Genomic DNA, 24,764 nt, shown 5'->3' with positions numbered 1-24,764 from the left:
ATGTGCTCACTCGCGCACGGGTGTCTTTCTATAGAAAGAGGTAAAATGAGAGGTGTATGCTGTAAAATGGTGTGTTTTGATGGTGTTGAGAGGCTGGCTGACGGACCAGATGGATGCTCATTTAAGACCTGCTGTCTGAGTAAAGTCCTGGGGTGGAGCCCAGATCACACATCACACGTTTATGACTAACATTAAATAGACTGCCTCTATCTGCCTCTCCTATACACGTTTTAACATGAAGATATGTGGGCTAAAACAAATGTCAGTTTTGTCAGAAATGTGAAATGTCAGCTTGGCTTGCTTTGATTGGTAGAGTGGAGCTAGTGATTTCTTGTTTTGTGCTATATTGGTACATTTGGAGAAAAACATTGAGCTATATTAATTTGTATGCGTGAACAGAATTCAAACAATGCATGTGTACGCAATACATAATGATGCACAAGAAAACCTTTCTCTGCATTAATGGGGTACCATTCTTGAACACTGTGACACCCAAGGTAAGGGCGTAGAAGTTACTCAATCAAAACAAACAGCAATTAAAAAAGACATTGATTTTAGGTGGGGAGGGGGGGGGGAGTATTGTGTTCATTTTACAGACAGCACTGTCAGCGTTTCTCACACAAGCCGTTAGCGGGGGGAGCTAGTTGGAGCTAGCGCTCTTTTACAGCTAGCGATTGACTATCGTTGTGGAAGAGTGTGTGTTCCCTCCAACAACACCTGTCACCACTTGGATGTCCTCTGTGGGTGTCACAGACACATCACCACTCCCCTGGCGTGTTCTGGCTTTCTGTCAGTCAGCAAATTCTGCATCAAAATTAAGTAAATAGACTGTCTATACATACAGCTTCGTCTAGCCAACTAAAACCACGTGTGCGGGATTCAATCGACAGCAATTTGGATACAGATTGGTGGTCTATAACGTTTTATGCCCCACATTTTCCCTCTGAAATGAAAGTGTGTCACGTTGAATGGTTATTTAATGTGTCGTCATTGGGAGACATCTGGATGTGTGTATCACCGACTCGCAGGGGGCAGGAGGAGCTTTATAGGCCCAGAGTGGTGAATGAGCTGGGTGTTAGTAAATGGAACTGTTTCCTTTTCTCTCATTCTCTGTATATCTCTCTCTCTCTCTCTCTCTCTCTTACTCTCTCTGTCTCTCCCTTCTCTCTCTCTCTCTCTCTCTCTCTCTCTCTGTCTCTCCCTTCTCTCTCTCTCTCTCTCTCTCTCTCTTACTCTCTCTGTCTCTCCCTTCTCTCTCTCTCTCTCTCTCTCTCTCTCTCTCTCTCTCTCTGTCTCTCTCTCTCGCGCTCTCTCTGTCTCTCCCTTCTCTCTCTCTCTCTCTCTCTCTTTCTCTCTCTCTCTCTCTCTCTCTCTCTCTCTCTCTCTCTCTCTCTCTCTCTCTCTCTCTCTCTCTCTCTCTCTCTCTCACTCTCTCTCTCTCTCTCTAACTCTCTCTGACTCTCCCTTCTCTCTCGCGCTCTCTCTCTTACTCTCTCTCTCACACACGTACAGATGAGTGCTAGCATTGCTTTTCATGGACACGACTAAACATGTTGAGCCCGCGAATGTCATATCTAATCTGTCAATTTATCAAAGCTAAAATACTCCCCCCCCTCTGCAGGATTAACGACTCAACTAGGCCCTGTCTACCCAATGGCAGTTCCGTTATTTCTTGGCCCTAATCCCTACAGATCTGATAGATGCCGCTCTGCCTTACCACTGAGCTAGTATACAGCTAGGGACTGTCCCTTAAACTCAACAGCGAGGGCCTTACAGTAGAGTGGGCTATCCCCGAAGTCGAGTGCCTATGCTGCTTCAACCTGCAACTCGGCGCCTCTTCAGGATCGACCAGGCCAGAGCTTCAACTTCAGAACACTATGGGGTGCTCTCTCTCGGGTTGGCTTAGCCCAGAATCATCTCCTCCTACGACGTCTACCAATGCGCTCAGCGCCTATAGCTATGTCTCCGGTTAGGTTATTTTACACCAGTCACTCGAGTCCCCAATAGACGAATTAACCAGATGCTAAAAAATCCTCAACGAATCAAGTCTACTTCAGAAACCTATAGTAGACGAGAGACTCTTTGATGACACAGGGTTACAGAACAATAAAGCAGGTTTATTCAAAATTCCAGAAACAGGCATAAAACAATCCCAGATCAATCAACCAATCAATGATAAGCAAAAATGTACAGTAAATGAAATTGATAGACAACCTTCAGTGCCCTTAACTCAACCCCTTTTGGGGTGTGCCAATAAAATATAATATATCTTTTTTTACCTTCTACAACTCTATAAACAGTTTGTTGGCTCCCCTCTCAGGATGATAAGTCCCTCAGACGACGTCGAAAACTTTAACAACTACTTCAAACTTCTATCAATGAGGTACCCTTAAAGATTCCCCCTAGAATTTTACTTTGACTGAGTATGATACGAATCAAAATATACTTTAAGCTAAAAAACTACTGCAAAAATCTTCTTCCTGGGCTCCCGAGTGGCGCAGCATTCTAAGGCACTGCATCTCAGTGCTAGAGGCATCACTACAGACCCTGGTTCGATTCCAGGCTGTATCACAACCCAGCTGGCCCAGCTTGGCCCAGTTTCGTCTGGGGTTAGGGTTTGGTCGGGGTAGGCCGTAATTGTAAAATATAATGTGTTCTTAACTGATTTGCCTAGTTAAATATAGGTTATATAATTAAAAAAATATATATATTTTTTTAAATCCAGCATTCGACAAGTTCTTCTAGCAAGCTCAAAGTTTTTTTCCCCTTCAAAAGAATCCTAGCTCTTTTATACCCTCCATTTTCCTTTCTGCTAACTCATTGTGGTTAACACCTACCCTAATGACGTATCTAGTAGTTGACACCAAATGTGGCCCTCGTTCCAAAAGGTGCTTTTTCTGCCCCTTAACCCCTATCTTTTTTCCACCTAAACAGGACGTCCATCCACTTCACCCCTAACCGTTCTAACCTGGCAATTTCCAGATCACGCAAACATCCTTAATGTACCTTATTATTAACCTTAACTTTTAAACATTCATTCTTAAACATGAATCTTCCTCACCGCACTCAATTACAATCTTACTCCAACTCAATGTACCACTCCCATTACATCTTAAACATCCACCAACTTAAACATTTCATCATTGCAACAATACAACATTTCAACGTTATAACCTTCCACCATCAACCTCCTGCAGGCCTAATCTAAGCTTAAATAAACATAGTTTATATGCCTCATACTTTAAAGCAAACAACATTATAACATTGTTAACTATTTTACTGCATTACTCGAATCCCCCTTATATATTTCCCCATGCTTTCAACCTTTAACATTTGACATATTTAACCTTTAATCAGAATTTGAATACGTTATTTTACTTATTTTTCTTTAATCAATGTCAATTCTCTCTCAATGTTCATTCTTCTTTGTGCTCCATGTGCGTGTGAAAGGGAAACTTCTTCATGAGTGTGTGTGTGGGTGGATGCAAATGTGTCTCTAAAATGTCAAAGAGAACTGGGCCTTAACATACTACTCTTGATAAGATTAAAGGGGAGACAGAATTGCTGAGGTAGTCTGTTAATATGGGAGGCCTGTGTGTGTGTGTGTGTGTGTGTGTGTGTGTGTGTGTGTGTGTGTGTGTGTGTGTGTGTGTGTGTGTGTGTGTGTGTGTGTGTGTGTGTGTGTGTGTGTGTGTGTGTGGCGAGGGAATGCGAGAGAAGTGACACTGGGAGACGCACATGTATCGGACGTGTGTAACACCACTTCACACACACACACACGCACGCACGCACGCACGCACGCACGCACGCACGCACGCACGCACGCACGCACGCACGCACGCACGCACGCACGCACACACACACACACACACACACACACACACACACACACACACACACACACACACACACACACACACACACACACAGCCGAGATATATTGATGTCTGTGTTCATTACCGCTGATGTGTCTCTCTCAGGGTTTGGGGGTGTGTGTATCGGTGGGGGGGACAGGGAGGTGGGGGGAATACAGTACTGTTATGCAGTATGTGATGGAGGTGACAGTCAGAGGTTTATTGTGAGTGGCGTGTGTCTCTGTCCCTCTCCAGTATAGAACAGAGTCTGAAGGAACTGCAGGGGAAGATGGGTGAGTCCTGGACGGGGGAGCGTCCACCCAGCCCAACGGAATGTCTGCAGTGGTTTAACCCACGGAACCCCAGCACTGTCAGGCCTGTCGCCACAGGAAACCAGGAGCTTCTGGACTTCCTGAAAGCTCTGGTAATAACACATCATGATAATAATGATGAGAGAGGGGTGAACCTACAATGTACAATGCTATGTAGTTCACTAGCCAGTCAAAATGTGCTTATCAATAACCATCCATAACATTGAAAAGATTTGCTGATCGTATTGATACCTATAAACATGTTGATAGCTCCTCCATGAACCATCCTTCCTCCGCCTCTTCAGCTCAAGTACCTTAGGACCGAGGAGGAGGGGCGAGAGGACGTGACCCTCCAGCTGCTCCACAACATCTCCTCCCAGTGTGGCGTGTCCTTCCCCAACACCACCCCCTCGCCCACCCCCCAGCAGCCCGGCCCCTCGTCACACACCTCGGTCCACACGGTCAGGGACGACAGTGCTCTGGAGAGCCATGAGGTGTGGGACGAGGTAAGGCTCCGGCTGCGGCGCCACCTGCTGGACAGACTTTCCTGTCCCCTCCCCGTCCCTCAGCGCATCTACTGTCTGCAGCAGCTGTTCTTCCTCTACCCAGAGTGGGAGGTGCTGACGCGCTACCAGGGCCTGAGGAGCCAGGCTGTCCTGTCTCTGCTCCACTCTGCCCTGGCCTCCAGCCCCGGTGGGAAGGAGACGGGCTTCGACAGGCTGGCCCTGGGGCTCCGTGCTGCCGCCCCGGCCCTGTGCTCGGCCCTCAGGGAGGAGCTCCAGGTTCTCAATGGGGTGGCCAAGCCCCACACCATTCTGGGTTTCCTGAATGCTGCCTACCTGAACACTGTGTCCCAGGAGCTGGGCGCCATGATGGAGAGAGAGTGTGAGAACGCCCTAAAGGACAACACTACGCCGAGCGGCGGCAAGGGGAGGAAAAGCTCGGCCAGGACCAAGGCGACTGTAGGTCAGTGGAGCAAACCTGTTACTCTCTCTAAACTGTACCACACTCTCCCCACTCACACACTGTAAGGTTCTGCATTTATTTTCGCCATCAAACTTGTGTTCTGTTTCGTTGTGTTCTGGAACGTAGCCCTGTTTCTTTGTGTTCTTGAACGTAGCCCTGTCTTTCATTGATTTCACCTGTGTTAGTTACTCATCTGGTCTCATCAGCTCCTGATTTAGTTCAGTTCATTCTGTTTGTGCCTTTGTGAGGTATTGTTCGTTTTGACTCCACTAAGCCTTTTCCTAGCTCGTTTGTGAGAACCAGTTGTAGCCTTCAGTCCTAGTTTTGATTCACCTGCCTGTTTGCCTACCTGTGTATGACCATTGCCTGCCTGTGATTGCGATTCCTGCCTTCTGCGAAGGCGAAAGAAACACCTGCCGCACTCTGCGCGTGAATCTACACCTTTTCTCCCCGAGTATTCATTGCACACACCTAGCACTGGAGAAGGAGCAATCCTTATCTACATTCTTTAAATTCCATTCACTTGAACACAAGTTGGGACTTTACTCTTTTACTACAGAGTGCTTCACTTAAGGCTTTCTCTCGTAGCAAATGAATGCAAACTAAGGGTAAAACGGACAAAGATGACCTTGGTAGTGAGCACAGGCCTTGTAACCTATACTTCACAGCTAAGGATAAGTCTAGGAGTTGATGGTTCCTTACGTTATCGGCCTTGGGCTAGGGAGAATAATAGAACGAAACAGCTGAGAAGTATTTACAAAAATTTGAAAGGAAGTCATTTCTCTTGTGTGGGAGGAAAGGAGTGATGTACAGAGAGACTGGGGAACAAAAAATCTGTACATGGTATGTCACATCTGATAGATCCCCTTATACTCTATGTTTGGCTCTCTGATTGGCCTATTTATGGGATAGATGGGGTAACCATCCACAAAGTAGACAACTCCATTGTTTACTTTCCCAAAATGGTGCATATGTCAGGCGTGCTTCCTTCTGGGGATGGGAAGTGTGCTTTTTACATCTGCCACTCTTCTAAACCCACAGCCGTCTCTCACTCTCTTTCCCTCCCTTCCTAGCTCCCTCTCTCCCGCTCTCTTTCCCTACCCTTAAACATGAGATGAAAGTAGGCAGCCAGGATAATTGGCCATGCGTCAGTTAGGCTGTTTGATCACAGCGCGGCGGCTGTGGCTCCGGCTACACACCTACGTGCCGCTCAACAAACCGTCAAATGTAGCACCGGAGGCAGAACATCTCACCAAAGGGAAGCAGCGCCCGCAAAGTGTACCGACACTAAAGCGATGCAGTTTTTTTTTGCCCCCTTGTCATGTGAGTGCCTGCTCCACCGCAACTACTGTGGGACGGGGATTGGGGCTAGTTTTTTGGGGGGTCACGTCAACGAAAGACAACAGTAGACACCCAAACATCAACAGATCCACCAAGGACACTGTGGCCTAATCGGAGTGGCTTCACGTCATCTCAGTGGTTGTCTTTACCTATGGAGATTTTCAAGAGCTGCTTTGACAATGACGACACACAGAAAAACAATATGCATATATTCACTTGATGCATACATTCTCAGATCCCTATTATCTCCCTGTGGCGTGTTATTGTTTATTTCCGCCTATCTATTTATCTGCTGGATTTTCAATGGAGGGGTGGGTAAGGGAGGGGAGCCTGAGAGGCAGCCAGAGCCTGTGCTTCCTTCCCAGAGCTCTCCCAGGGGAGTGCAGTCTCTGGCATCAACTACTGTCAAACCAGTGAACCATTTAACAGCGTTCACATCAGCGAGATGTGACAGTTCTTTTAACCCCTCTCTCTGAATGGGGAAGCTCTGACATTGTTCCCGGACAGATGTGGGTGTCTCAGCCCTTTGTAGCCCCTTTCCTCACCGTCCCTCGCTCTCCACCTCCTTTTTCTCCCCCCCCCCCCCCCCCCTTTCTCTCTCCTTCCCGGTAGTAATGGGGTGATCAGTAGGACTCTGGAGTCTGCCGGACAGATTGACTGGCCAGGAACAATGCAAGCTTTAAACCTTACTATCACACCTCACTGCGTCTGGACAGGAAAAGGGGTAATCAAAGTGTGTGCGTGTCTGTTTGTGTGTTCGTGCACGTACACGTGCATTGCTATCTGCCAGGTAGGTAGTCTGTCTTTGAATGTGTTTGTGCAGCGTTTAAAGTACCTCAGAGGAAATGTGTAATTTCCATGATGTCTAATGATGACATGCACTAATTCGGCAGAAAATAGTATCTTACATAGGCCTAATATATACATTATGTAAAATTGCAGATTTTCCAAATCTGCAATTGAATAATTGCTTCCCAATTTGCGTAGTATGGAAACAGAACACGCTTTTCATGTACACCTTTGGAAAGTGACACACCTGGCTTGCCTGCTTATACGTCTATCTATAAACTTGTCCCAAGCAATCATTCAGCACGGCTGAAGATTCTCCATTCACACACTGGAGAACATCTGCGTGCTCCCCTAGATATGAATTCCATTCCCAGTTTCCACTAATTCTCTCCGACTTGTTCCGTGCGCTGTAGAAGTACTGTACATGGAAGGGTTTGAACGTGTGTAGGACGCACATTCACCTCCACCCGCCGCCCTCCTCCTCCCTCCTTGCCTCGTTCCTTGGCTCTTTGAACTCCCGCCAGTCAAAGTGCACCAGCCTATTCAGCAGGGAGAGTGCTTCAGTAGTGCCGGAGATAGCTTGTACTGCTACTGCTGCTGCTGCCACCGCAGGAGATTCCTTCTGGGGATTGAGGCTACTTGGGAATGGTGTTTGTTCATATTTAATAAGAGCTGCTCCTCGCTAGATCATATCTGTGCAGGGGTTCAGACGCGGTGTCTGCCGGGCCGTGCGCACGAATGTAGCCATGTAATTACGGCAGGAGGAGGGGGAGGGTTGAACCAGAGGTTTTTATATGCCTGATGCTCTCTGTTTACGGCTGCTGCTTCCCATTGTATAGCCACAGCCCTGCACATCCCTAAGCTGTCTAGAAGGTCTGGTTTAAGAGCTGTGGGTTCACGACCTAGTGAGGGGTTGTTTACTGATGTTAATGAGGCTTCATTACGCGTGTGTGTGCGTGCGTGTGCGTGTGCGTGTGCGTGTGTGTGTGTGTGTGTGTGTGTGAGAGAATCTTTTAATGTGTGTTCACAATTTCACTTGAGATTTTATGAATTCCACTATGTCCCATTGTCTCCAAACCCTAGGTTCGTTTGGAATTACTGCAAGAGTAAACATGGCACTGTGTGTGTGTGTTTGTGCGAGCGTGCGCGCATGTGTGTGCGCACACGTGTACGTGCGTGCGTAGTTCGCGTGTGTCAAATCCGGTTCCATTTCCTCAGAATGGTCACAAAAGCTTTTGTGCATCACTCTTGTTAAGCTCAAGCATATCAACAAACCACTCAAGTATTCTAGCACCTTCTTTCAGAGGGAGTAGAGCAGGGCTTATTGAGAGCACAGACAGGATAACACTCTGCTACTGTATGGAGTCCTAGAGGGTCCAAGAACACGGTCAGGGACCTAAACAAGTGGCCTGTAATGAAATGTTGCCACACAATACAATACGTCCCTCTCTCCATTTGGATCTGATTGGCTATAGAGTACAAGGAGAGAGCTGACAGCAGCCTTAGCCTGGCCACCGTACAACCCCCCCCCCCCCCCCCCCCCAACCAGCCCCTCCCTCCCTTAATCGAGATATCAAAACTTCCCACTTTCCCCCCCTGTGAACGGCGGGTAGCCCCTGCTGTGGTTCAGGCAGACTGTGCCTCTTGCAGTCCAGGGGCCATGAGGGCCACGGTTGGGGCGGAGGAGGGGGGCATCAGCGGGAGTCACCCATAATACGGCTGTCTGGTTGAGCAGCGGGCCGCGACTGATGGAGCGGGACCCAGCCGCCACGGGGCCCCGTGGGCAGTCCTCCCGGTGGCCCCCCCAGCGCCGTTCTGACCCTGCCACCCTCACGCAGGGGGCCAATCAGCGCCCTGAGAGCCGTGCCTCCTTTATACCCCCCTTAAACTTCCGTGACACACATACACACCATCCACCCCACCTTCCATCCGTCTCCTCTGAGTGCCAACATGCACGGGGGGGGTAGAAAGGAGACCAGCTTGATGTAGGAGTGAGGGAGTCCCTGGGCTCTGCGGTTTACATCTGCATCTTTGTGGATATCTGCCTTCAATTCACTGACAAACCCTTTGTTGTTCTGTCAGTGCCAGTCTGCGGAGAATAGCACCCGGCGATCTGACTGCATGATAAACTTGTCAATGGGCTTTTGAAATGTATATCCCGCTCCACACAGAACTGGAGTTTTTTTTATGACCAGCAACAACGTACGTACGCACACACAAACACACACACACACACACACACGCGCGCACATCTCAGCGCCTGTCTGAGTTATTGTAATCATGGGTGGAGTTGAGACGTGAGGCTTGAGGCCAGCCAGCTAACCATCCCTGGCAGAGTTAGAGAGAGCAGCCCTGGCAAAGGACCATGGAGATGTCAGTCACGCTACAAGGAGGGAGAGAGAGAGGGGGGGGGATAGAGAGGGAGAGAGAGAGAGGGGGGAGAGAGAGAGGAGTGAAATTAAATCAGTGGCTAAATTATTGCGTGATTGCCCATTCCCAACAGACTCTGGCAACATTGGGAAGAAAGTGTCTAATAATTGGTTTTTCGGCCACATCAGACACATGCAATTCCCCTCACTAATGGGTCTGTTAGGTAGTGCCGGGCCTCCGGGGTCAGGGAAGGACAGAAGACGGCCAGACAACAAGCCGGTGCACCCCACTCTGACGACTGAGGGAACAAGAGAGAGAGCGAGAGAGAAAGAGAGAGTGAGCGCTGAGGAAATGAAGTGGTAATAAGTACAGCCCAAAGGGGAAATGCACTTCAGTGTGAGTTTAATACATCAGGCCGGGGATTTGGCAGCCCGCCATACAGCAATTGTTTACATTTTTTGCTCACTGGCTGCATCTGTTCTGTTTTGTAAACGGCACTAAACTATCCGCCCGTAAACACCGGAATCAATAACAACTGCTGAGGGAATTCCCTTCCCTCCCTCCCTCCCTCCCTCTGTTTCCGTCCCCTCCCCTCTCTCCCTTTTCATGCCAGTCAAGGGGAGTGTGACTGTGACAGTAATGTTGTTCAGCTCAGGTGGAACTGCCGTGGAGGAGACTGATGGCTTTCCCCCCAAATGGATGTTTGTGTTCCTTTGTGTTCCTACCAAGCACATGCTGTCTATCATTGGCCACCATCCTCCACAATTGATAGTACACGTTGTCTTTACTGGTAGATTGTCTTCCTGCCTAGTCGCCTTGGTCATGGCTGTGGAAATAAGAACATGACCTCTCTAGCTCCTCCGATATGTCGCCCTCTTGGCTGTGTTTTCACAAGGGCCATGAAACTATCCATCACCACGTAACACCAACTGCAGTATGTGACTCCATATAGCTACACTATACTTCTATTTCAATGACTTGTTCTCCAAGTTAGGGTAGTCTAATATTCCCATGATTTCCTGGCACAGTCTTTTACCTATCACTCTCAATCAAAGAAATATATAATTCAGGTGTGATACAATAGTGATCAAGTCCATTCTAGGGCTGCAATTGTGCTAGTTTCCTGTATAGTTTTTCTGTAGACTGACCCTTAAGTGAACCCTACCGTGTTCCTCCCTGCCTCTCTGTGCTCTCTTGTCGATGACACACCTGGGTGCCTTAAGCACCCCCATTTGGTTCCACCGTGTGATGTGACACAGGCATAATGACCTTTAAATGGCTGTATCCTGTATAGCAGTGGAGCCAGGGCTATAAATACATATAGTTCATATAGCAATGGGTGTCGGAGTAGACAGGGCTGTTACACTCCAAGGTCATGTGTCACGGTGTGAGTGTTGGAGTAACGGAGAGACGGAGAGACGGAGGAGGGAAACAGTCTTCCTGGGTTCACGGACAACTCACCTGAGAGAATAGAGAAGGGGACAGTCAAAAGGTTGCCCACTCAGGAGAGAGCTCTTTATTAAGAGGAGGTTATGCGTTGGTGTTTCTTTGAGACACATCACATCTCGTTTAGATGGTTTGCTTGGAGATGTTGCAGAGAGAGAGAGAGAGAGAGAGAGAGAGAGAGAGAGAGAGAGAGAGAGAGAGAGAGAGAGAGAGAGAGAGAGAGAGAGAGAGAGAGAGAGAGAGAGAGAGAGAGAGAGAGAGAGAGAGAGAGAGAGAGAGAGAGAGAGAGAGAGAGAGAGAGAGAGAGAGAGAGAGAGAGAGAGAGAGAGAGAGAGAGAGAGAGAGAGAGAGAGAGAGAGAGAGACTGTCTCCTCTTGCAGCCAAATATGTATTTGCCTGCCATAGCCTGAGGGACACTGAATAATAACATCTGCATAGTAACTTACTTATTATTGTTATTATTGTTATTACTTCTATTGTTATTTATATTATTATTGTTGTTTATCATTCCAAATAGTAGTGGTATGGTTAGTAGGGGTGATGATAATGATAGTAGTTTAGTGATGGTGGTAGTAGTAGTAGTATTGATGATGGTAGTTGTAGTACTGCTGTAATGGTGGTAGTAGTAGTAGTAGTATTGATGATGGTAGTTGTAGTACTGATGTAATGGTGGTAGTAGTAGTAGTATTGATGATGGTAGTTGTAGTACTGATGTAATGGTGGTAGTAGTAGTAGTAGTATTGATGATGGTAGTTGTAGTACTGATGTAATGGTGGTAGTAGTAGTAGTATTGATGATGGTAGTTGTAGTACTGATGTAATGGTGGTAGTAGTAGTAGTATTGATGATGGTAGTTGTAGTACTGATGTAATGGTGGTAGTAGTAGTAGTATTGATGATGGTAGTTGTAGTACTGATGTAATGGTAGTAGTAGTAGTATTGATGATGGTAGTTGTAGTACTGATGTAATGGTGGTAGTAGTAGAATTGATGATGGTAGTTGTAGTACTGATGTAATGGTGGTAGTAGTAGTATTGATGATGGTAGTTGTAGTACTGATGTAATGGTGAAGATGACCATTATTTACTTATAAGTTAGTTCTAGTTTCATTTTCCATGTTTATCTTTTTATATTTATTACAATTATACTATATTGTTGTTATTTTTGTATTTCATTTTGTATTATTATTTACTACCATTTTATATTATTATTTGTTATTGTTTATCATTTTATTACAATGTATATTGTATACATGGTTGCTTTGGCAATATTGACACAATGTTTTTCATGCCAATAAAGCACCTTGAATGAGGGAGGGAGGGAGGGAGGGATTTTCAGGATCCCCATTATCTACTGTATAGAAACACCATTTACATAAGTATTCCCTCCCCTTAACACCGCTGGCAGCGATTACAGCTGTGAATCTTTCTGGGTAAATCTCTAAAGAGCTATGGACACCTGGATTGTACAATATTTGCACATGATTATTTTTTGAATTCTTCTGGTGGAAAACAGACTGAAACAAGTTTTCCTCTAGGATTTTGCCTGTGTTTAGCTCTATTCCGTTTATTTTCATCCTAAAAAACTCCCTAGTCCTTGCCCATGACATACCCATAACATGATGCAGCCACCACCATGCTTGTAAATATGAAGAGTGGTACTCAGTGATGTGTTATGTTTTCCCCGAACATAATGCTTTGTATTCAGGACATGCCCATTTTTTAAAGGTTTAATTAAGTGCCTTATTGTAAACAGGATGCATGTTTTGGAATATTTTTATTCCGTACAGGCTTCCTTCTTTTCACTCTGTCATTTATGTTAGTATTGTGGAGTAACTACAATACTGTTGATCCATCCTCAGGTTTCTCACAGTCATTAAACTTTGTAACTGTTTTAAAGTCACCATTGGTCTCATGGTGAAATCCCTGAGCGGTTTCCTTCCTCTCTGGCAACTGAGTTAGGAAGGACACCTGTGTCTTTGGAATGTGACTGGGTGTATTAATACACCATCCAAAGTGTAATGACTTTACCATGCTCAATTGGATATTCAATTTTTTCCCCCCATCTTCCAGTAGGTGCCCTTTGCGAGGCATTGGAAAACCTCCCTGGTCTTTGTGGTTGAATCTATGTTTGAAATGCATTGCTTGACTGAGGGACTTTACAGATAATTGTACTGTATGTGTGGGGGTACAGAGGTGAGGTAGTCATTCAAAAATCATGTTAAACACTGTTATTGCAAACAGAGTGAGTCCATGCAACTAATTATGTGACTTGTTCAGCAAATGTTTACACCTGAACTTATTTAAGCTTGCCATAACAAAGGGATTGAATACTTATTGACTTAAGACATTTCAGCTTTTCATTTTTAAATAATTAGCAAACATTTCTAAAAACATAATTTCACTTAGACATGATGGGGCAATGTGTGTTGGCCAGTGGCACAACTTCTACATGTAATCCATTTTAAATTCAGGCTGTAACAGAACAAAATGTGGAAAAAAGTCAAGGGGTGTGAATACTTTCTGAACACACTGTATGTCTGTTTTGACGTGTATGCAAATAGATTAGATGGTTAGGCATTTTCAACACACAAATGTTTTCTTAAAAAGACTGGAAGAGAAGCAGACCATTTCTCCTCAACCCTCAAGCATGAACGACTATCATGCATGTAGTTGATGTTCGTTCTGTATGTGCAGTTCAGGGCAAGGTGTGCTGCTCTGTTTTGAGCCAGCTGCAGCTTTGCTAGGTCTGTCTGTGCAGCACCTGAACATACTACCAGACAGTAATCAAGATGGGACAACACCAGAGCCTGAACAACTAGTACAGTTGATTTTTGTGTAAAAAAACAGACATCCCCCCTCCCCATCTTCACAATAACATTGTCAATATGACTTGTGTATTGCCGCTTTCCATGTTGTCTGTTGTCTGTAGCTTGTGAGGTGTAGAAAACACCTTCCTCAACTTGCTCAATTGTCACACCTTTCATGTACAAGCCCAGTTGAGGTTTAGGTCTAAGAGAATGCTTTGAACCTTATACAATGCTTTTGGTTTTTAGATGTATTTAAGACCAGTTCATTGTTCATTACCCATGATGACACTGGCTGTAACTCCTTGCGAAGAGTCTCAGTGAGCTCCCTGGCTGTAGTTGCTGTGTCTCTGTCTCTCAACCTGTACAGAGCGAGTGACAGGCGTGTGTGTGTGTGTGTGTGTGTGTGTGTGTGTGTGTGTGTGTGTGTGTGTGTGTGTGTGTGTGTGTGTGTGTGTGTGTGTGTGTGTGTGTGTGTGTGTGTGTGTGTGTGTGTGTGTGTGTGTGTGTGTGTGTGTGTCAGCCAGGTCATTCATTTGCACATGGAGAGGTATTCTCTGTAGCGTCGACTCCCGCTGGAAGCCATTACTGACGAGCTGCGGAGCCATGGGCCTATGCTGCTTAATCACACTCTCACACACACACACACACACACACACACACACACACACACACACACACACACACACACACACACACACACACACACACACACACACACACACACACACACACACACACACACACTGCAGGCGTACACACACACGTGCACATGCCAGCACGCACATTCGAAGCATGCACAGTGTTGCAAGGTGACCAGCGGAGCATTGGGATAATCATCTAGGAAGACTGACATGTGCAAATGTAAGGCGAAAGCCGTCCACAAATAAAGATATTTACCAGTCCCTCCACACACTCTCACGCGTGATTAAGCCCGGAGGCGAGGGGAATGAGTGTGTTGTCATATTTTCCCGATTTTGTTTAACAATGTGACAAAATGACATTAGGGTCTAGAGGCAATAGAGTTGCAATTATTGGAAGCCTCTCCCCCCCCCCCCCCCCCCCCCCCCCCCCCGCCAACACTCAATCATAGCCGTGCTTTTATAACGATGGCTAATGCCGCGCTGATCCATTCCCAAATGCCTCCGCAGTGGAGGAACTCATTTAAGCGGACACACAAAAGTATTTGTTCATGTGTCTGGGAGTACAGCAACACATTCCATAGCCGCCCATTCTTTGGCTTAATGCGGAACATCCCCTTGGGTGATGGGTTTGGCAGCTTCAGAAATGGGAAATCCATATTTGCCGAGGGGGTCATCCGCGGGTTAGGGGGAGAAAAGTTTGTGCCGAGGATGTGTGACTTCGTTATGAGAAAGTTTTCCTTTTCTGTTGCTGTTGGAGTGTTGGGAATTGTGCGGGAATCGATATTCATAAGGGGTGTAAGGTTATACTAAGGTGGTAGAGGGTGTGATATGATGGGGTAGAGGTGTGTGTGCATGCGGGCGTGCATGCGTCTGTGTCTGTGTGGGTGTGTTTGTGAGTGCGTGTGTGCGTGCGTACGTGCGTGTGTTGAATACCACATGAGGTTGAATAATCCTGTAATATGAAATGACAGCCTGCTAGTGACAGATCGGCTAAAGTGGTTGTTTTCTCTGTGTAACCTCGTCCACCACAGCGCCTCTGGAGCTGCCCCCCAGGAGAGGCAGGAACTTCAGCCTAACATCTCACCAGCTGAGGGTCCTGACCCAGCTAGCCTGCACTCTGCTGGGTCTGGAGAGCCAAGTGGACGAGCTGGCCACTGAACTGGCATTCATCAACTGTGCTGGGGAGACTCCCTGCAGTGTGAGAGGTACACAACCACGTACGTGCATACACAAACACACAAACACCAGTGCGTGTCTGCGAATATAGACCGCAACAGTGATGTCACATCCTTCGCAACAGTCTCCACTGATGAGACTGATAGCAGGTATCATGAGAGAGAGAGAGAGAGAGAGAGAGAGAGAGAGAGAGAGAGAGACAGAGAGAGAGAGAGAGAGAGAGAGAGAGAGAGAGAGAGAGAGAGAGAGAGAGAGAGAGAGAGAGAGAGAGAGAGAGAGAGAGAGAGAGAGAGACAGAGAGAGAGAGAGAGAGAGAGAGAGAGAGCACATGATGTTCAGATGATGAGGTTTCTTTGCCCATCAGGCTGGGACAAGTCTACTCCAACACACATGCACACAGAACACCAAACAACAACACTGCACGCTTTTGCACACGTAAATTGCCCGGCAGTCTAAACCGACTGCATACTCTCCATGTGTTATTTAAATGTGCACTTTTAACAGAGAATTATCGCGGTTGCCGTACAAGTCTTTGCCAGCCATCTCCTCTTTCCCCTCTGAACTGGAGCAGAGAAGTTAAATGAAAGCTTTTGGTGCATGTAGTAATTTCCATAAAGGTTACATTAAAAAACAAGACATGCAGAAAGGCTCGATTTACAGAGAAGTAAACAGCCTTTAAAGGGCAGTTATCCAAATCATTAATTCGAGGCAATCAAACGACTTAATTACCAGAAATTCATCAGATGGGCTTAAAGGTCAAAAAGTGACGCGCGGGCTGCTTCCTCCCCTCTTCCGTTCCGCGCGGTCTTGTTCGGCTAAATTGCCTCGCCTGGGGTCTCACTTTTCCGCTTCTGATTAGGAAAACGTGGCCTTGATGTGTGCTCCTTTTAATTTGTTCCCCCATACACCCGTCTTATCCTCCCCCTCGCCCCCTCAAAGGATTAGCCCAGTTATGGCCGTTGTTATCTGGGTTCAAATCAACTCCAAGCCTCAGATTTAGACTAATAAACCGCTCACTGTTGCGTTTGACTGAAAACTTGATTTACTGCTCACGTTGTCATTCGCTTGTCACTTTTACTGATTGGTTCATGTACAGTTATGCAAGCATTATTCATGCTGCCCACCATTTACCATGGGATATTATCGTGGACATTTCAGCAATATTTGTGCTAAAGACTTCACTTCTAAGAATTATACAGTAGCTGTATTTCCTGAATAGCCTATTGTCTCAGAATATGCGTTATCAATGAGTTTATGTCATGGCCTTGTCTTTAGGTTGATGGCCATTTAATTTCCCTTAGCTATGGGCTTGGAGATTTGGCCAAACACATTCATATCACCTGAGACCTTATTCCAATGTTGAGACTCATTTGGAATCCATATCTGTTTCTGTTGATAGGAATATTGAAAAAGACCAAAGACGACTTGGATATGACCACTGTGGATGGTAGCAAGACCACGGCAGAGACGCTCTTCCAGAGTCCGGAGGTGAGACTGCCCTCTGCTGCCTCGGAGGAGGAACTGCAGCTTGAGCAATAAACCATTATTCTATCAACTGCTGCAATATCACCTGATCGGACATGTTTCTGACGAATCAGTCTCTTTAAATGTTTTGTCCTTTCCCCGTGTTGATTGGTTGTGCTTTTGTCTCTTCCTGGTCGTAGGCCATTGTTCTGGAGTTTGATTGGAGGGCTGCGTTCAGGAAGCTGGTGCCCCATATGGCTCACTGTGTCAAGGTGGTGCTGGAAGATGTGTGCACCAAGAGTCTGCAGCAGGAGGAGCTGTCACACACATCTGGCTCCGCCCACATGGTCCTGACTAACACACCCCACAGAGATGACTCCTCCCTCACCTGCCCAGAGAGGGACCACCCCAAGATGGTCGCCAAGGTAAGCATAAAGATCAACACAAATATGTGGGTGATCCATCCTCATGTGTTGTCCATATGACAGTGCTCAGTCAACTTACAAAGAGTAAGAGCCCGTGTGAAGAAAAAACAGGCTTTGTGACAGAGGCAGCCCTGTCTGTCTTCGCTCAGCCCAGAGTATTTTGTCCTGCTTAAGTCCCCACCGATCAACCCTCTCTCCTCCTCAGATCAAGATGACCCCCCCCCCCTCGTTCCTCCCTCGTTCATCACTATCATCCCGCACTCCAAGTCTCTCTCTTACATTAGTGTTCCTCACTCATACCTTTCTCCCTCTGTCCCCACCCATCCATCCACATCTCTCTCTCTCCTCGTCCTCTCCTTATCTTCCTCCCTATCCTCTTCCTGGTTCACCTGTGCCACCGCACACCCCCACAGACACCACCATCAGAACCCCCCCCCAGCTGCTTCCTGACCATTTGTTGTTACTGTGGCTGGAACAGGGCTTGGATCGGGCTGGGATGGGTGGACGGGTGAGGGTGCCTGGTTGACTGGCACCATGTTATGTACCGTACGGTGGGCAGGACACCATAATTGACTGTGGTTCCATTACACACTACAATCACAGGCCCAATTCAATCCATTACAGATAAAGGAAAAGGTTCACTGCGGGTTGACACAGAATGTCGACACTGTGTTTGGTTTGGTTTCACGTCAATATCCAATGAAAGTGGTTGTGAGCGGAACCGGTTGTAGGGTATGTGCGTTTAATGTGGCTGACACCTATGATAAGCTACACCATAAGCATTCTGATTGAATCTGCAGAGGTTTTCCTTATCTGCAATTGATCAAATTGGGGCCTTAAACCTCTTTGTCCGTCCTTGCCTCGTAAGAAGCCTGTGTTTTCTCCCCTCCTCCTCCTTCATTTCCTCCTCCTCCTCTCCTCTAGCCCTTTACACCGACACTAGTTGTGGCTCCTCGTTGCTAACGAGTGTCAGAATTTGTCTCCGCTCAAGACCTGTGCAACATATTTATGTGTAGGTCGACGCTTAAAATGTGAGCGCCTCTCAGCTCAAAGGTTATACATGCATATGCATCGAGGAGCACCCGCCGAGACCAAAAGCGAGACCTTTTTTTTTATTTTTATGTCTCCCCTTTTTTTGACACTTGCGCGCATGTTTGAGGCGAGAGCAAATTACTATACAAGACCCGAGCGTGAAATGTGGCCCGGTTCAAAAGCATTAGCCGATCAATATTTCACTCATTCATATGCATACCTTTGTAGCTTCATCCCAGCTTCAGTTGCGTGACCCGTTCCACTGCCCACATTACCATAAATAGGTACAGGTAACTGCCAAAATAGAGGAACCACTTGATTAAATGAGGGATTCAAAGTACAGTATATTGAAAGCAGGTGCTTTCACACAAGTGTGGCTACTGAGTTCATTAAGGAATTAACATCCCATCATGCTTAGGGTCATGTATAAAAATGCTTAGTTGCCCATTATTTTGGCTACCATGGCTAGGTTAAAAGGGTGTGTGTGTGCGTGCGTGTGTGTCAGTCATCAGTTCTCAACCCAATTGAACACTTACGGGAGATTCTGGAGCGGCGCCTGAGACAGCGTTTTCCACCACCATCAACAAAACACCAAATGATGGAATTTCTCATGGAAGAATAGTGTCGCATCCCTCCAATAGAGTCCCAGACACTTGTACCCTCTATACCAGGGTGCATTGAAGCTGTTCTGGCTCGTGGTGGCCCAACGCCCTATGAAGACACTTTATGTTGGCGTTTCCATTATTTTAGCGGTTACCTTGTATGTCCATTAGTTTGACGGCGCAACGTGGACGCTTGCTCTTTCTGCGTTCACCCCTGCCTGTACACTCAGTCTCTCAGCTGCCTGTGGCCTCGCCTTACAAACGTCTCATAGGAACAGAGAGTGATCCAATTCGTGCCTTACCTCTGTGTCATTTCAATCACCTTGCGTTGGAGTGCTCCTGTAGGACCTGCCGGGATCCGTATCTTTGTTCTGAGCTAGTTAAGGCTCAGTCTATAGCCGGAGCGTAAGAGGTGTGTGAGCGATACATCTCTCTGACACCTTGTGGGTCCTCAGAGCGCTGTGTCTGTCCGTCTCTGTCCGTCCGTCTGTGCCGGTGGACAAGCCTCAGGCCCAAGGCACTGACTCTGCTAAGCTCCTAATGACTCGATGCACTCTATTGTCTATTGATTTCCTGGCCCAAATGGACATTGTTCCCTGGCCTTTCTGGCCCACTAGAGGCTTATTCTGCCCAGGAATTGCTACAAGGCGATGTCAATTCTGTCTACACATTGGAAACTCACTGACAGAATGTCAAACTTCCTGCCAGTGTTACAGTAAGTCAAGTAAGGCAGTGTGAGTGTAAAACAAAATGGAGCTGAGCTGATATATCCGTGCTGCCACTATTGGAAGGGCTTTGTTATGGAGAAGGGAGAAAATACATTCAGTGCTTTTCCACATTAAGGGCAAGCCAACTCCTGCGGGAATTTAGGAAATATATTATCGTACCTGGCCATGTTTTACTGCTTTTAAATCACCCTGGCACATGGCTCACATATAAAAAGTAGGGTGAACTCATTCACACACGTGTGACTCTTTGGCATTCGCTGATCCTCTGTCGTTATTCTCAATGTGCTGTCAATGGGAAGGGTTGTGTGTGTGTGTGTGTGTGTGTGTGTGTGTGTGTGTGTGTGTGTGTGTGTGTGTGTGTGTGTGTGTGTGTGTGTGTGTGTGTGTGTGTGTGTGTGTGTGTGTGTGTGTGTGTGTGTGTGTGTGTGTGTGTGTCAGGGTGATGTCTCTGTGTCTGTCTCTCGCTCTGTAAGGTGATTCATTTGACACTGTCTTTCTACATAAAGGACGATCCTCTTACCTCACCCCCCCCCCCCATCCTCTTCCCCACCCTCCTCCTCCACTGAAAACAACCAACCATCCTCCCCCAGACAGACCGCACCCAGCTGCTAGGCTCCTCAAGTATCCTGTCCTTTCCAAACAGAAAGGTGCAGCACGGCCCAAACAGAAAAGTTTCCCCAGGACCAATGTGGAAAAAGGAGACGTGCTGCTTCTGCTGTCCAAGCGCTGCGGGAGGGGAACTGGAAGACGTTCAGTCACTAAACCTCCGGCCCGGCCCTGCACCGCAGCTCTCCGCTGTCTTTCAAACTGAATCCCACTAATAAAATGCACATTGGAGACATTCTTTTCCTGGGGTGGAAAGGAATAGATGTATCCCGATGTTATGAGCGGAGGTGTAGATGTGGTAGGTGATGTCTGCCAGGGGGACAGGGGTTGATGACCAGGAGGAAGAGCTTAAACACCTCTATCACAGGAGGCTGCTGAGGGGAGGACGGCTCATAATAGTGGTTGGAATGGAGTGAATGGAAGGGTCTCAAACACATTGAAACGATGTGTTCAATCTGTTTCGATACCGTTCCATTTATTACGTTCCGGCCATAACTAAGAGCCCGTCCTCCCCAAATGAAGGTACCACCGGCCACCTGTGACCTCTATAGCTTTGAACCTTGACCTTTCAGTTAGGGGCATGGATAAGATGGGAGTGTAAAAGAAGAGAAACAAAGGTGATTGAGACGTATGGTAGTTTATAGCCTTTACTGAGAGGCACCTCATGTCTATGCTGTCACTCTCGCTCTCGCTTTCTCTCTCTCTCTTGTTGGCTTGGCTCTCATCCATCCCCACTCTGTTCCTCTCCGTCTAGTTCTGTGGCGACATCATGGGGGAGTGTGATGCCCTCCTGCCCCTGGCGGAGGCGTGTGGAGATGCTGCCCTCCTGGAGGTGCGCTGCAGCTTCGTGGAGGTGTGTGCCTGGGTCACGTCTGCCATCCTGGGCCGTGTGGAGGAACGGGCAGGGGAGGTGCCCTCTGCTGCCCCCTTGAAGAACCTGATTGCTCTGCTGGGCACCAGTATGTACATCCACCAACGGCTGTGTCACTACGAGGCCCAACTCAGAGAGACTAACACCACCGCAGCCAGAGTGTGAGTCTGTTTAGACTGCGTGTGTGAGTTTGTATACTGTGTGCGTGCGTGCATATGTGTGCACGTGTACCTCTGTTTGTTTCCACACACAAGAGCATAATAGTTGTATTAAACACCACCCACTCCCCTTGTTCAACAGTTCACCTTCCAACTCCCTTGTCAGTTACATAATCACTACAACCCTGTGTCATGGTCAGGGTTGGGTAGGTTATGTTCTAAATGTAATCCGTTACAGTTACTAGTTACCTGTCTAGAATTGTAATCAGTAACGTAACTTTTGGGGTACCCAAACTCAGTAAAGTAATCTGATTACGTGCAGTTACTTTTAGATTACTTTCCCCTCAAGAGGCTTTAGAAGAAGACAAAAATGTATGTTACCAATTAAATGACATCTATTGCAGGATAAATCAATGTTAAAGTTTACATAGCTGGCCATATATGGATGTTCAATTTTACTTCATGGTTTGGTTATGTGGGCTCCCGAGTGGTGCAGCGGTCTAAGGCACTGCATCTCAGTGCAAGAGGTGCTTTCTACTACATATAATACGATTAAATTATTACTTTACATTAAAAATCAAAGTCTGTCAGAATTCCAGTCATTCCAATAAATGTTATACCCTTTGATCTTCAAGAATAGGACTTGGAAATATGGAAGTATAGATTAGCCAAATTGTTTTACCTGAGCATGACCCCAAAACGAAAGACCTATTAGCTAGCCCTACTCTGTTGTTTATGATTGTGTTGTCATAGATGACTGATTAGGCTCATTGATTCGAGTTGAAAAATAAATTCTGCACTCATGGAATGGCATGCTTTGAGCACTACTGAAAAGTGCTATTTACATGTGAAAAATGAATGCCATATGCTGCATTTGCTATAGGCCTTTTGTTAACCTTTTTGTTGGTGACACTTTGATATCTTGATCATTTGCAGCTGTTTAAAGGGCAAATCCACGGATGAAACAATAACAAAATGGTCGCCCAGCCTCTCTTTTGGTAAAAAGATGAGGGATGTGCCTGGAGGAATATAACCACAGACAAAGCTATGGATGCAAGGACTGGCCATCCGTTATATAAAAAGTATAGTTGTAACCATGTTACATTTACAATGTTTACAAACATTGGAGTAAAACAAGTTTATATTTTGGGTTCTCATGGAGTATGACAGTTGAACTAAGCTTATGAGGCATTTACAAGTTATATTCTTCAAGAATCTATGGATATATCCATTGATATATAGTCCAAAAATGTATGTAGCAACTACAGATGGCCCCTTTAAGTCTATCCAAAGTGTACAAGTGTGAGCATGTGTCCATTAGGCCTATGGATTTTAATTTTATCAGCATGAATTAGATTGAGCAATAAAAGCCCCATTTTTATTCCGTAGGCTGGGATCCGCATTATGCAGCTGTTGCAAGAATGTATTTTTCACTGGCTGTAACTGGCTTCAAAAACAATGATTGATAGGCAGCTTAAACTGCTTGAATTCAACCACTATTGGGTTCAAATACACATTTAGATTTGTGATCAGCCATCCACAACAACCACAATCCGTAAGGTGCAAATAGCTAAATGAGAGAGCAGCAGTGTGATTCACATCAAGGCGCTACGTAGATATCAATAATAAGTGATATCTGTATCACCGTAGACTACACCACCACTGTCATCCTTACCTCCAAGCGTTTATTCAAGTTGGATCATTTTGGATGCCGACAGCAGTCGCACCATTGGAAGACATAGCTTGGACTGTAGCCTCCAAAAGCCTATTCCTCCTCTTTTCCCGCGATCCCTCAAACACATTTGGTGTGTCATCATAGTGGTCTCTGACTTGTGGTCAGACTCACTCAGGTGGAACAAACGTCAACTTGCACCTTTTTTCAATGCAGATTTGAATGTCATTGAGAAAACAGAGAAGTGCCAACGATTTTTTGTGGTTGAAAACATCCTTTCTGAATTTAAAAGTAATCCTCAAAGTAATCATCTAGTTTTTCTAAAGTACCTGTAATCTGATTACAATATTTTTGCTGCTAACATAACGGATTACAGTTACCATTTTTTGTAATCCCTTACATGTAACCGATTACATGTAATCTGTTACTCCCCAACCCTGGTCATAGCTAAAAGAAAACTGCACCTCCATGACAAAGATTTAAAACTAGCAGAAAGCCATAAAAAGCCAGGGGGTTCACCAGACATATTTTCCAAAATATTCTGGGGGATTTATTGATGTCCAGTGTAGTTTCTCAGCCAAGGGAGATTGTCAGAGCACTGCCAAAGGTAGTAAAACTCTATAATTGAGTTGTAAAGAATCTGCATATCTGTGTGCGAGCGATGGCCTGACTGCACCGTCCGTTCGTCTGTCTGATGGAATGGAGGAGATGTGTTGGTTGAAAAACAGATGTTGCCTCACAAACTGAGCCAAAGGTTAAAGGCAGAGGAGAGGGAGAAGGCTACAGAGAGTCTGTGTGGCCTAGCGCTGACAGAGAGGGCTGTGGAGCAAGATGGAGAGAAGGGGGTGGGCTGTTTGAAGGGGGAGGGGCTAAGAGAGAAGGAAGGGAGGGAAATGATGGAGTGGTTCTAATCACAGCCATTTGTGAATACATCTGGCAGATTTATTTACCTCCTAGTACCCCTTTGGCCACTGCACTCCACGTATCCCTCCTCAAAGTGCCCTGCTTGCCCATGTGCCCAACCTCTTCCCTCACGCCCCCCACCTTCACCTACCCTGTGGCCCCTCACCCCCTATTCTCTTGAACTGACCCCTCCCTCCCTGATCCCCTTCCCCTTTCTTTGGCCCCTGTGCAATCCTGTTAAAAGGTATTCCTGTATGTGTGTTGTTTGTGGCCCTGCAGCCCCATGACACTGCTGCCCATCCAGAGGTACCAGGATGTGACGGAGCGCCTGAGAGAGCAGCTGGCCAGCTACTGTGTCCAGGTGTGCACCAGCACTATCCTGCAAGACGCAGAGAGCCACCACTGGGCTGACCCCAAACCCTTCTACGAGGTGAGCTAGACCACAATTACTGCATGGTACTCTACTGTAGCAAGCGTTTCGATAATGCTCTCTGTGCTAATTGAGATTCTCTGCAAGTATTTGTCAGCAAGCGAGAGCAATGGAGTCTTGTAGTGTTTTTTTGTGTGTGTTGTGTGTCTATTCAAGTTTTTTCTTCTTTTTTT

At 46.5% G+C, this 24,764-nt stretch overlaps 1 protein-coding gene across 1 annotated transcript in view; it reads left to right on the top strand.

Annotated features, from left to right (window-relative positions):
* Window positions 1-24,764, top strand: part of kiaa0825 (KIAA0825 ortholog) — a 56,137-nt gene that overhangs the window by 9,544 nt on the left and 21,829 nt on the right. Inside the window, exons 3-9 of the mRNA XM_039013887.1 lie at window positions 4,110-4,278; window positions 4,471-5,131; window positions 15,556-15,729; window positions 17,100-17,188; window positions 17,365-17,589; window positions 21,312-21,589; window positions 24,441-24,591. Coding sequence (XP_038869815.1) covers window positions 4,110-4,278; window positions 4,471-5,131; window positions 15,556-15,729; window positions 17,100-17,188; window positions 17,365-17,589; window positions 21,312-21,589; window positions 24,441-24,591 — 1,747 coding nt within the window. The remainder of the gene's footprint in view (window positions 1-4,109; window positions 4,279-4,470; window positions 5,132-15,555; window positions 15,730-17,099; window positions 17,189-17,364; window positions 17,590-21,311; window positions 21,590-24,440; window positions 24,592-24,764) is intronic.

Source organism: Salvelinus namaycush, chromosome 18, assembly GCF_016432855.1.
Source record: "Salvelinus namaycush isolate Seneca chromosome 18, SaNama_1.0, whole genome shotgun sequence".
NCBI classification, from domain to species: domain Eukaryota; kingdom Metazoa; phylum Chordata; class Actinopteri; order Salmoniformes; family Salmonidae; genus Salvelinus; species Salvelinus namaycush.
This window is presented reverse-complemented; position numbering and strand designations above follow the sequence as displayed.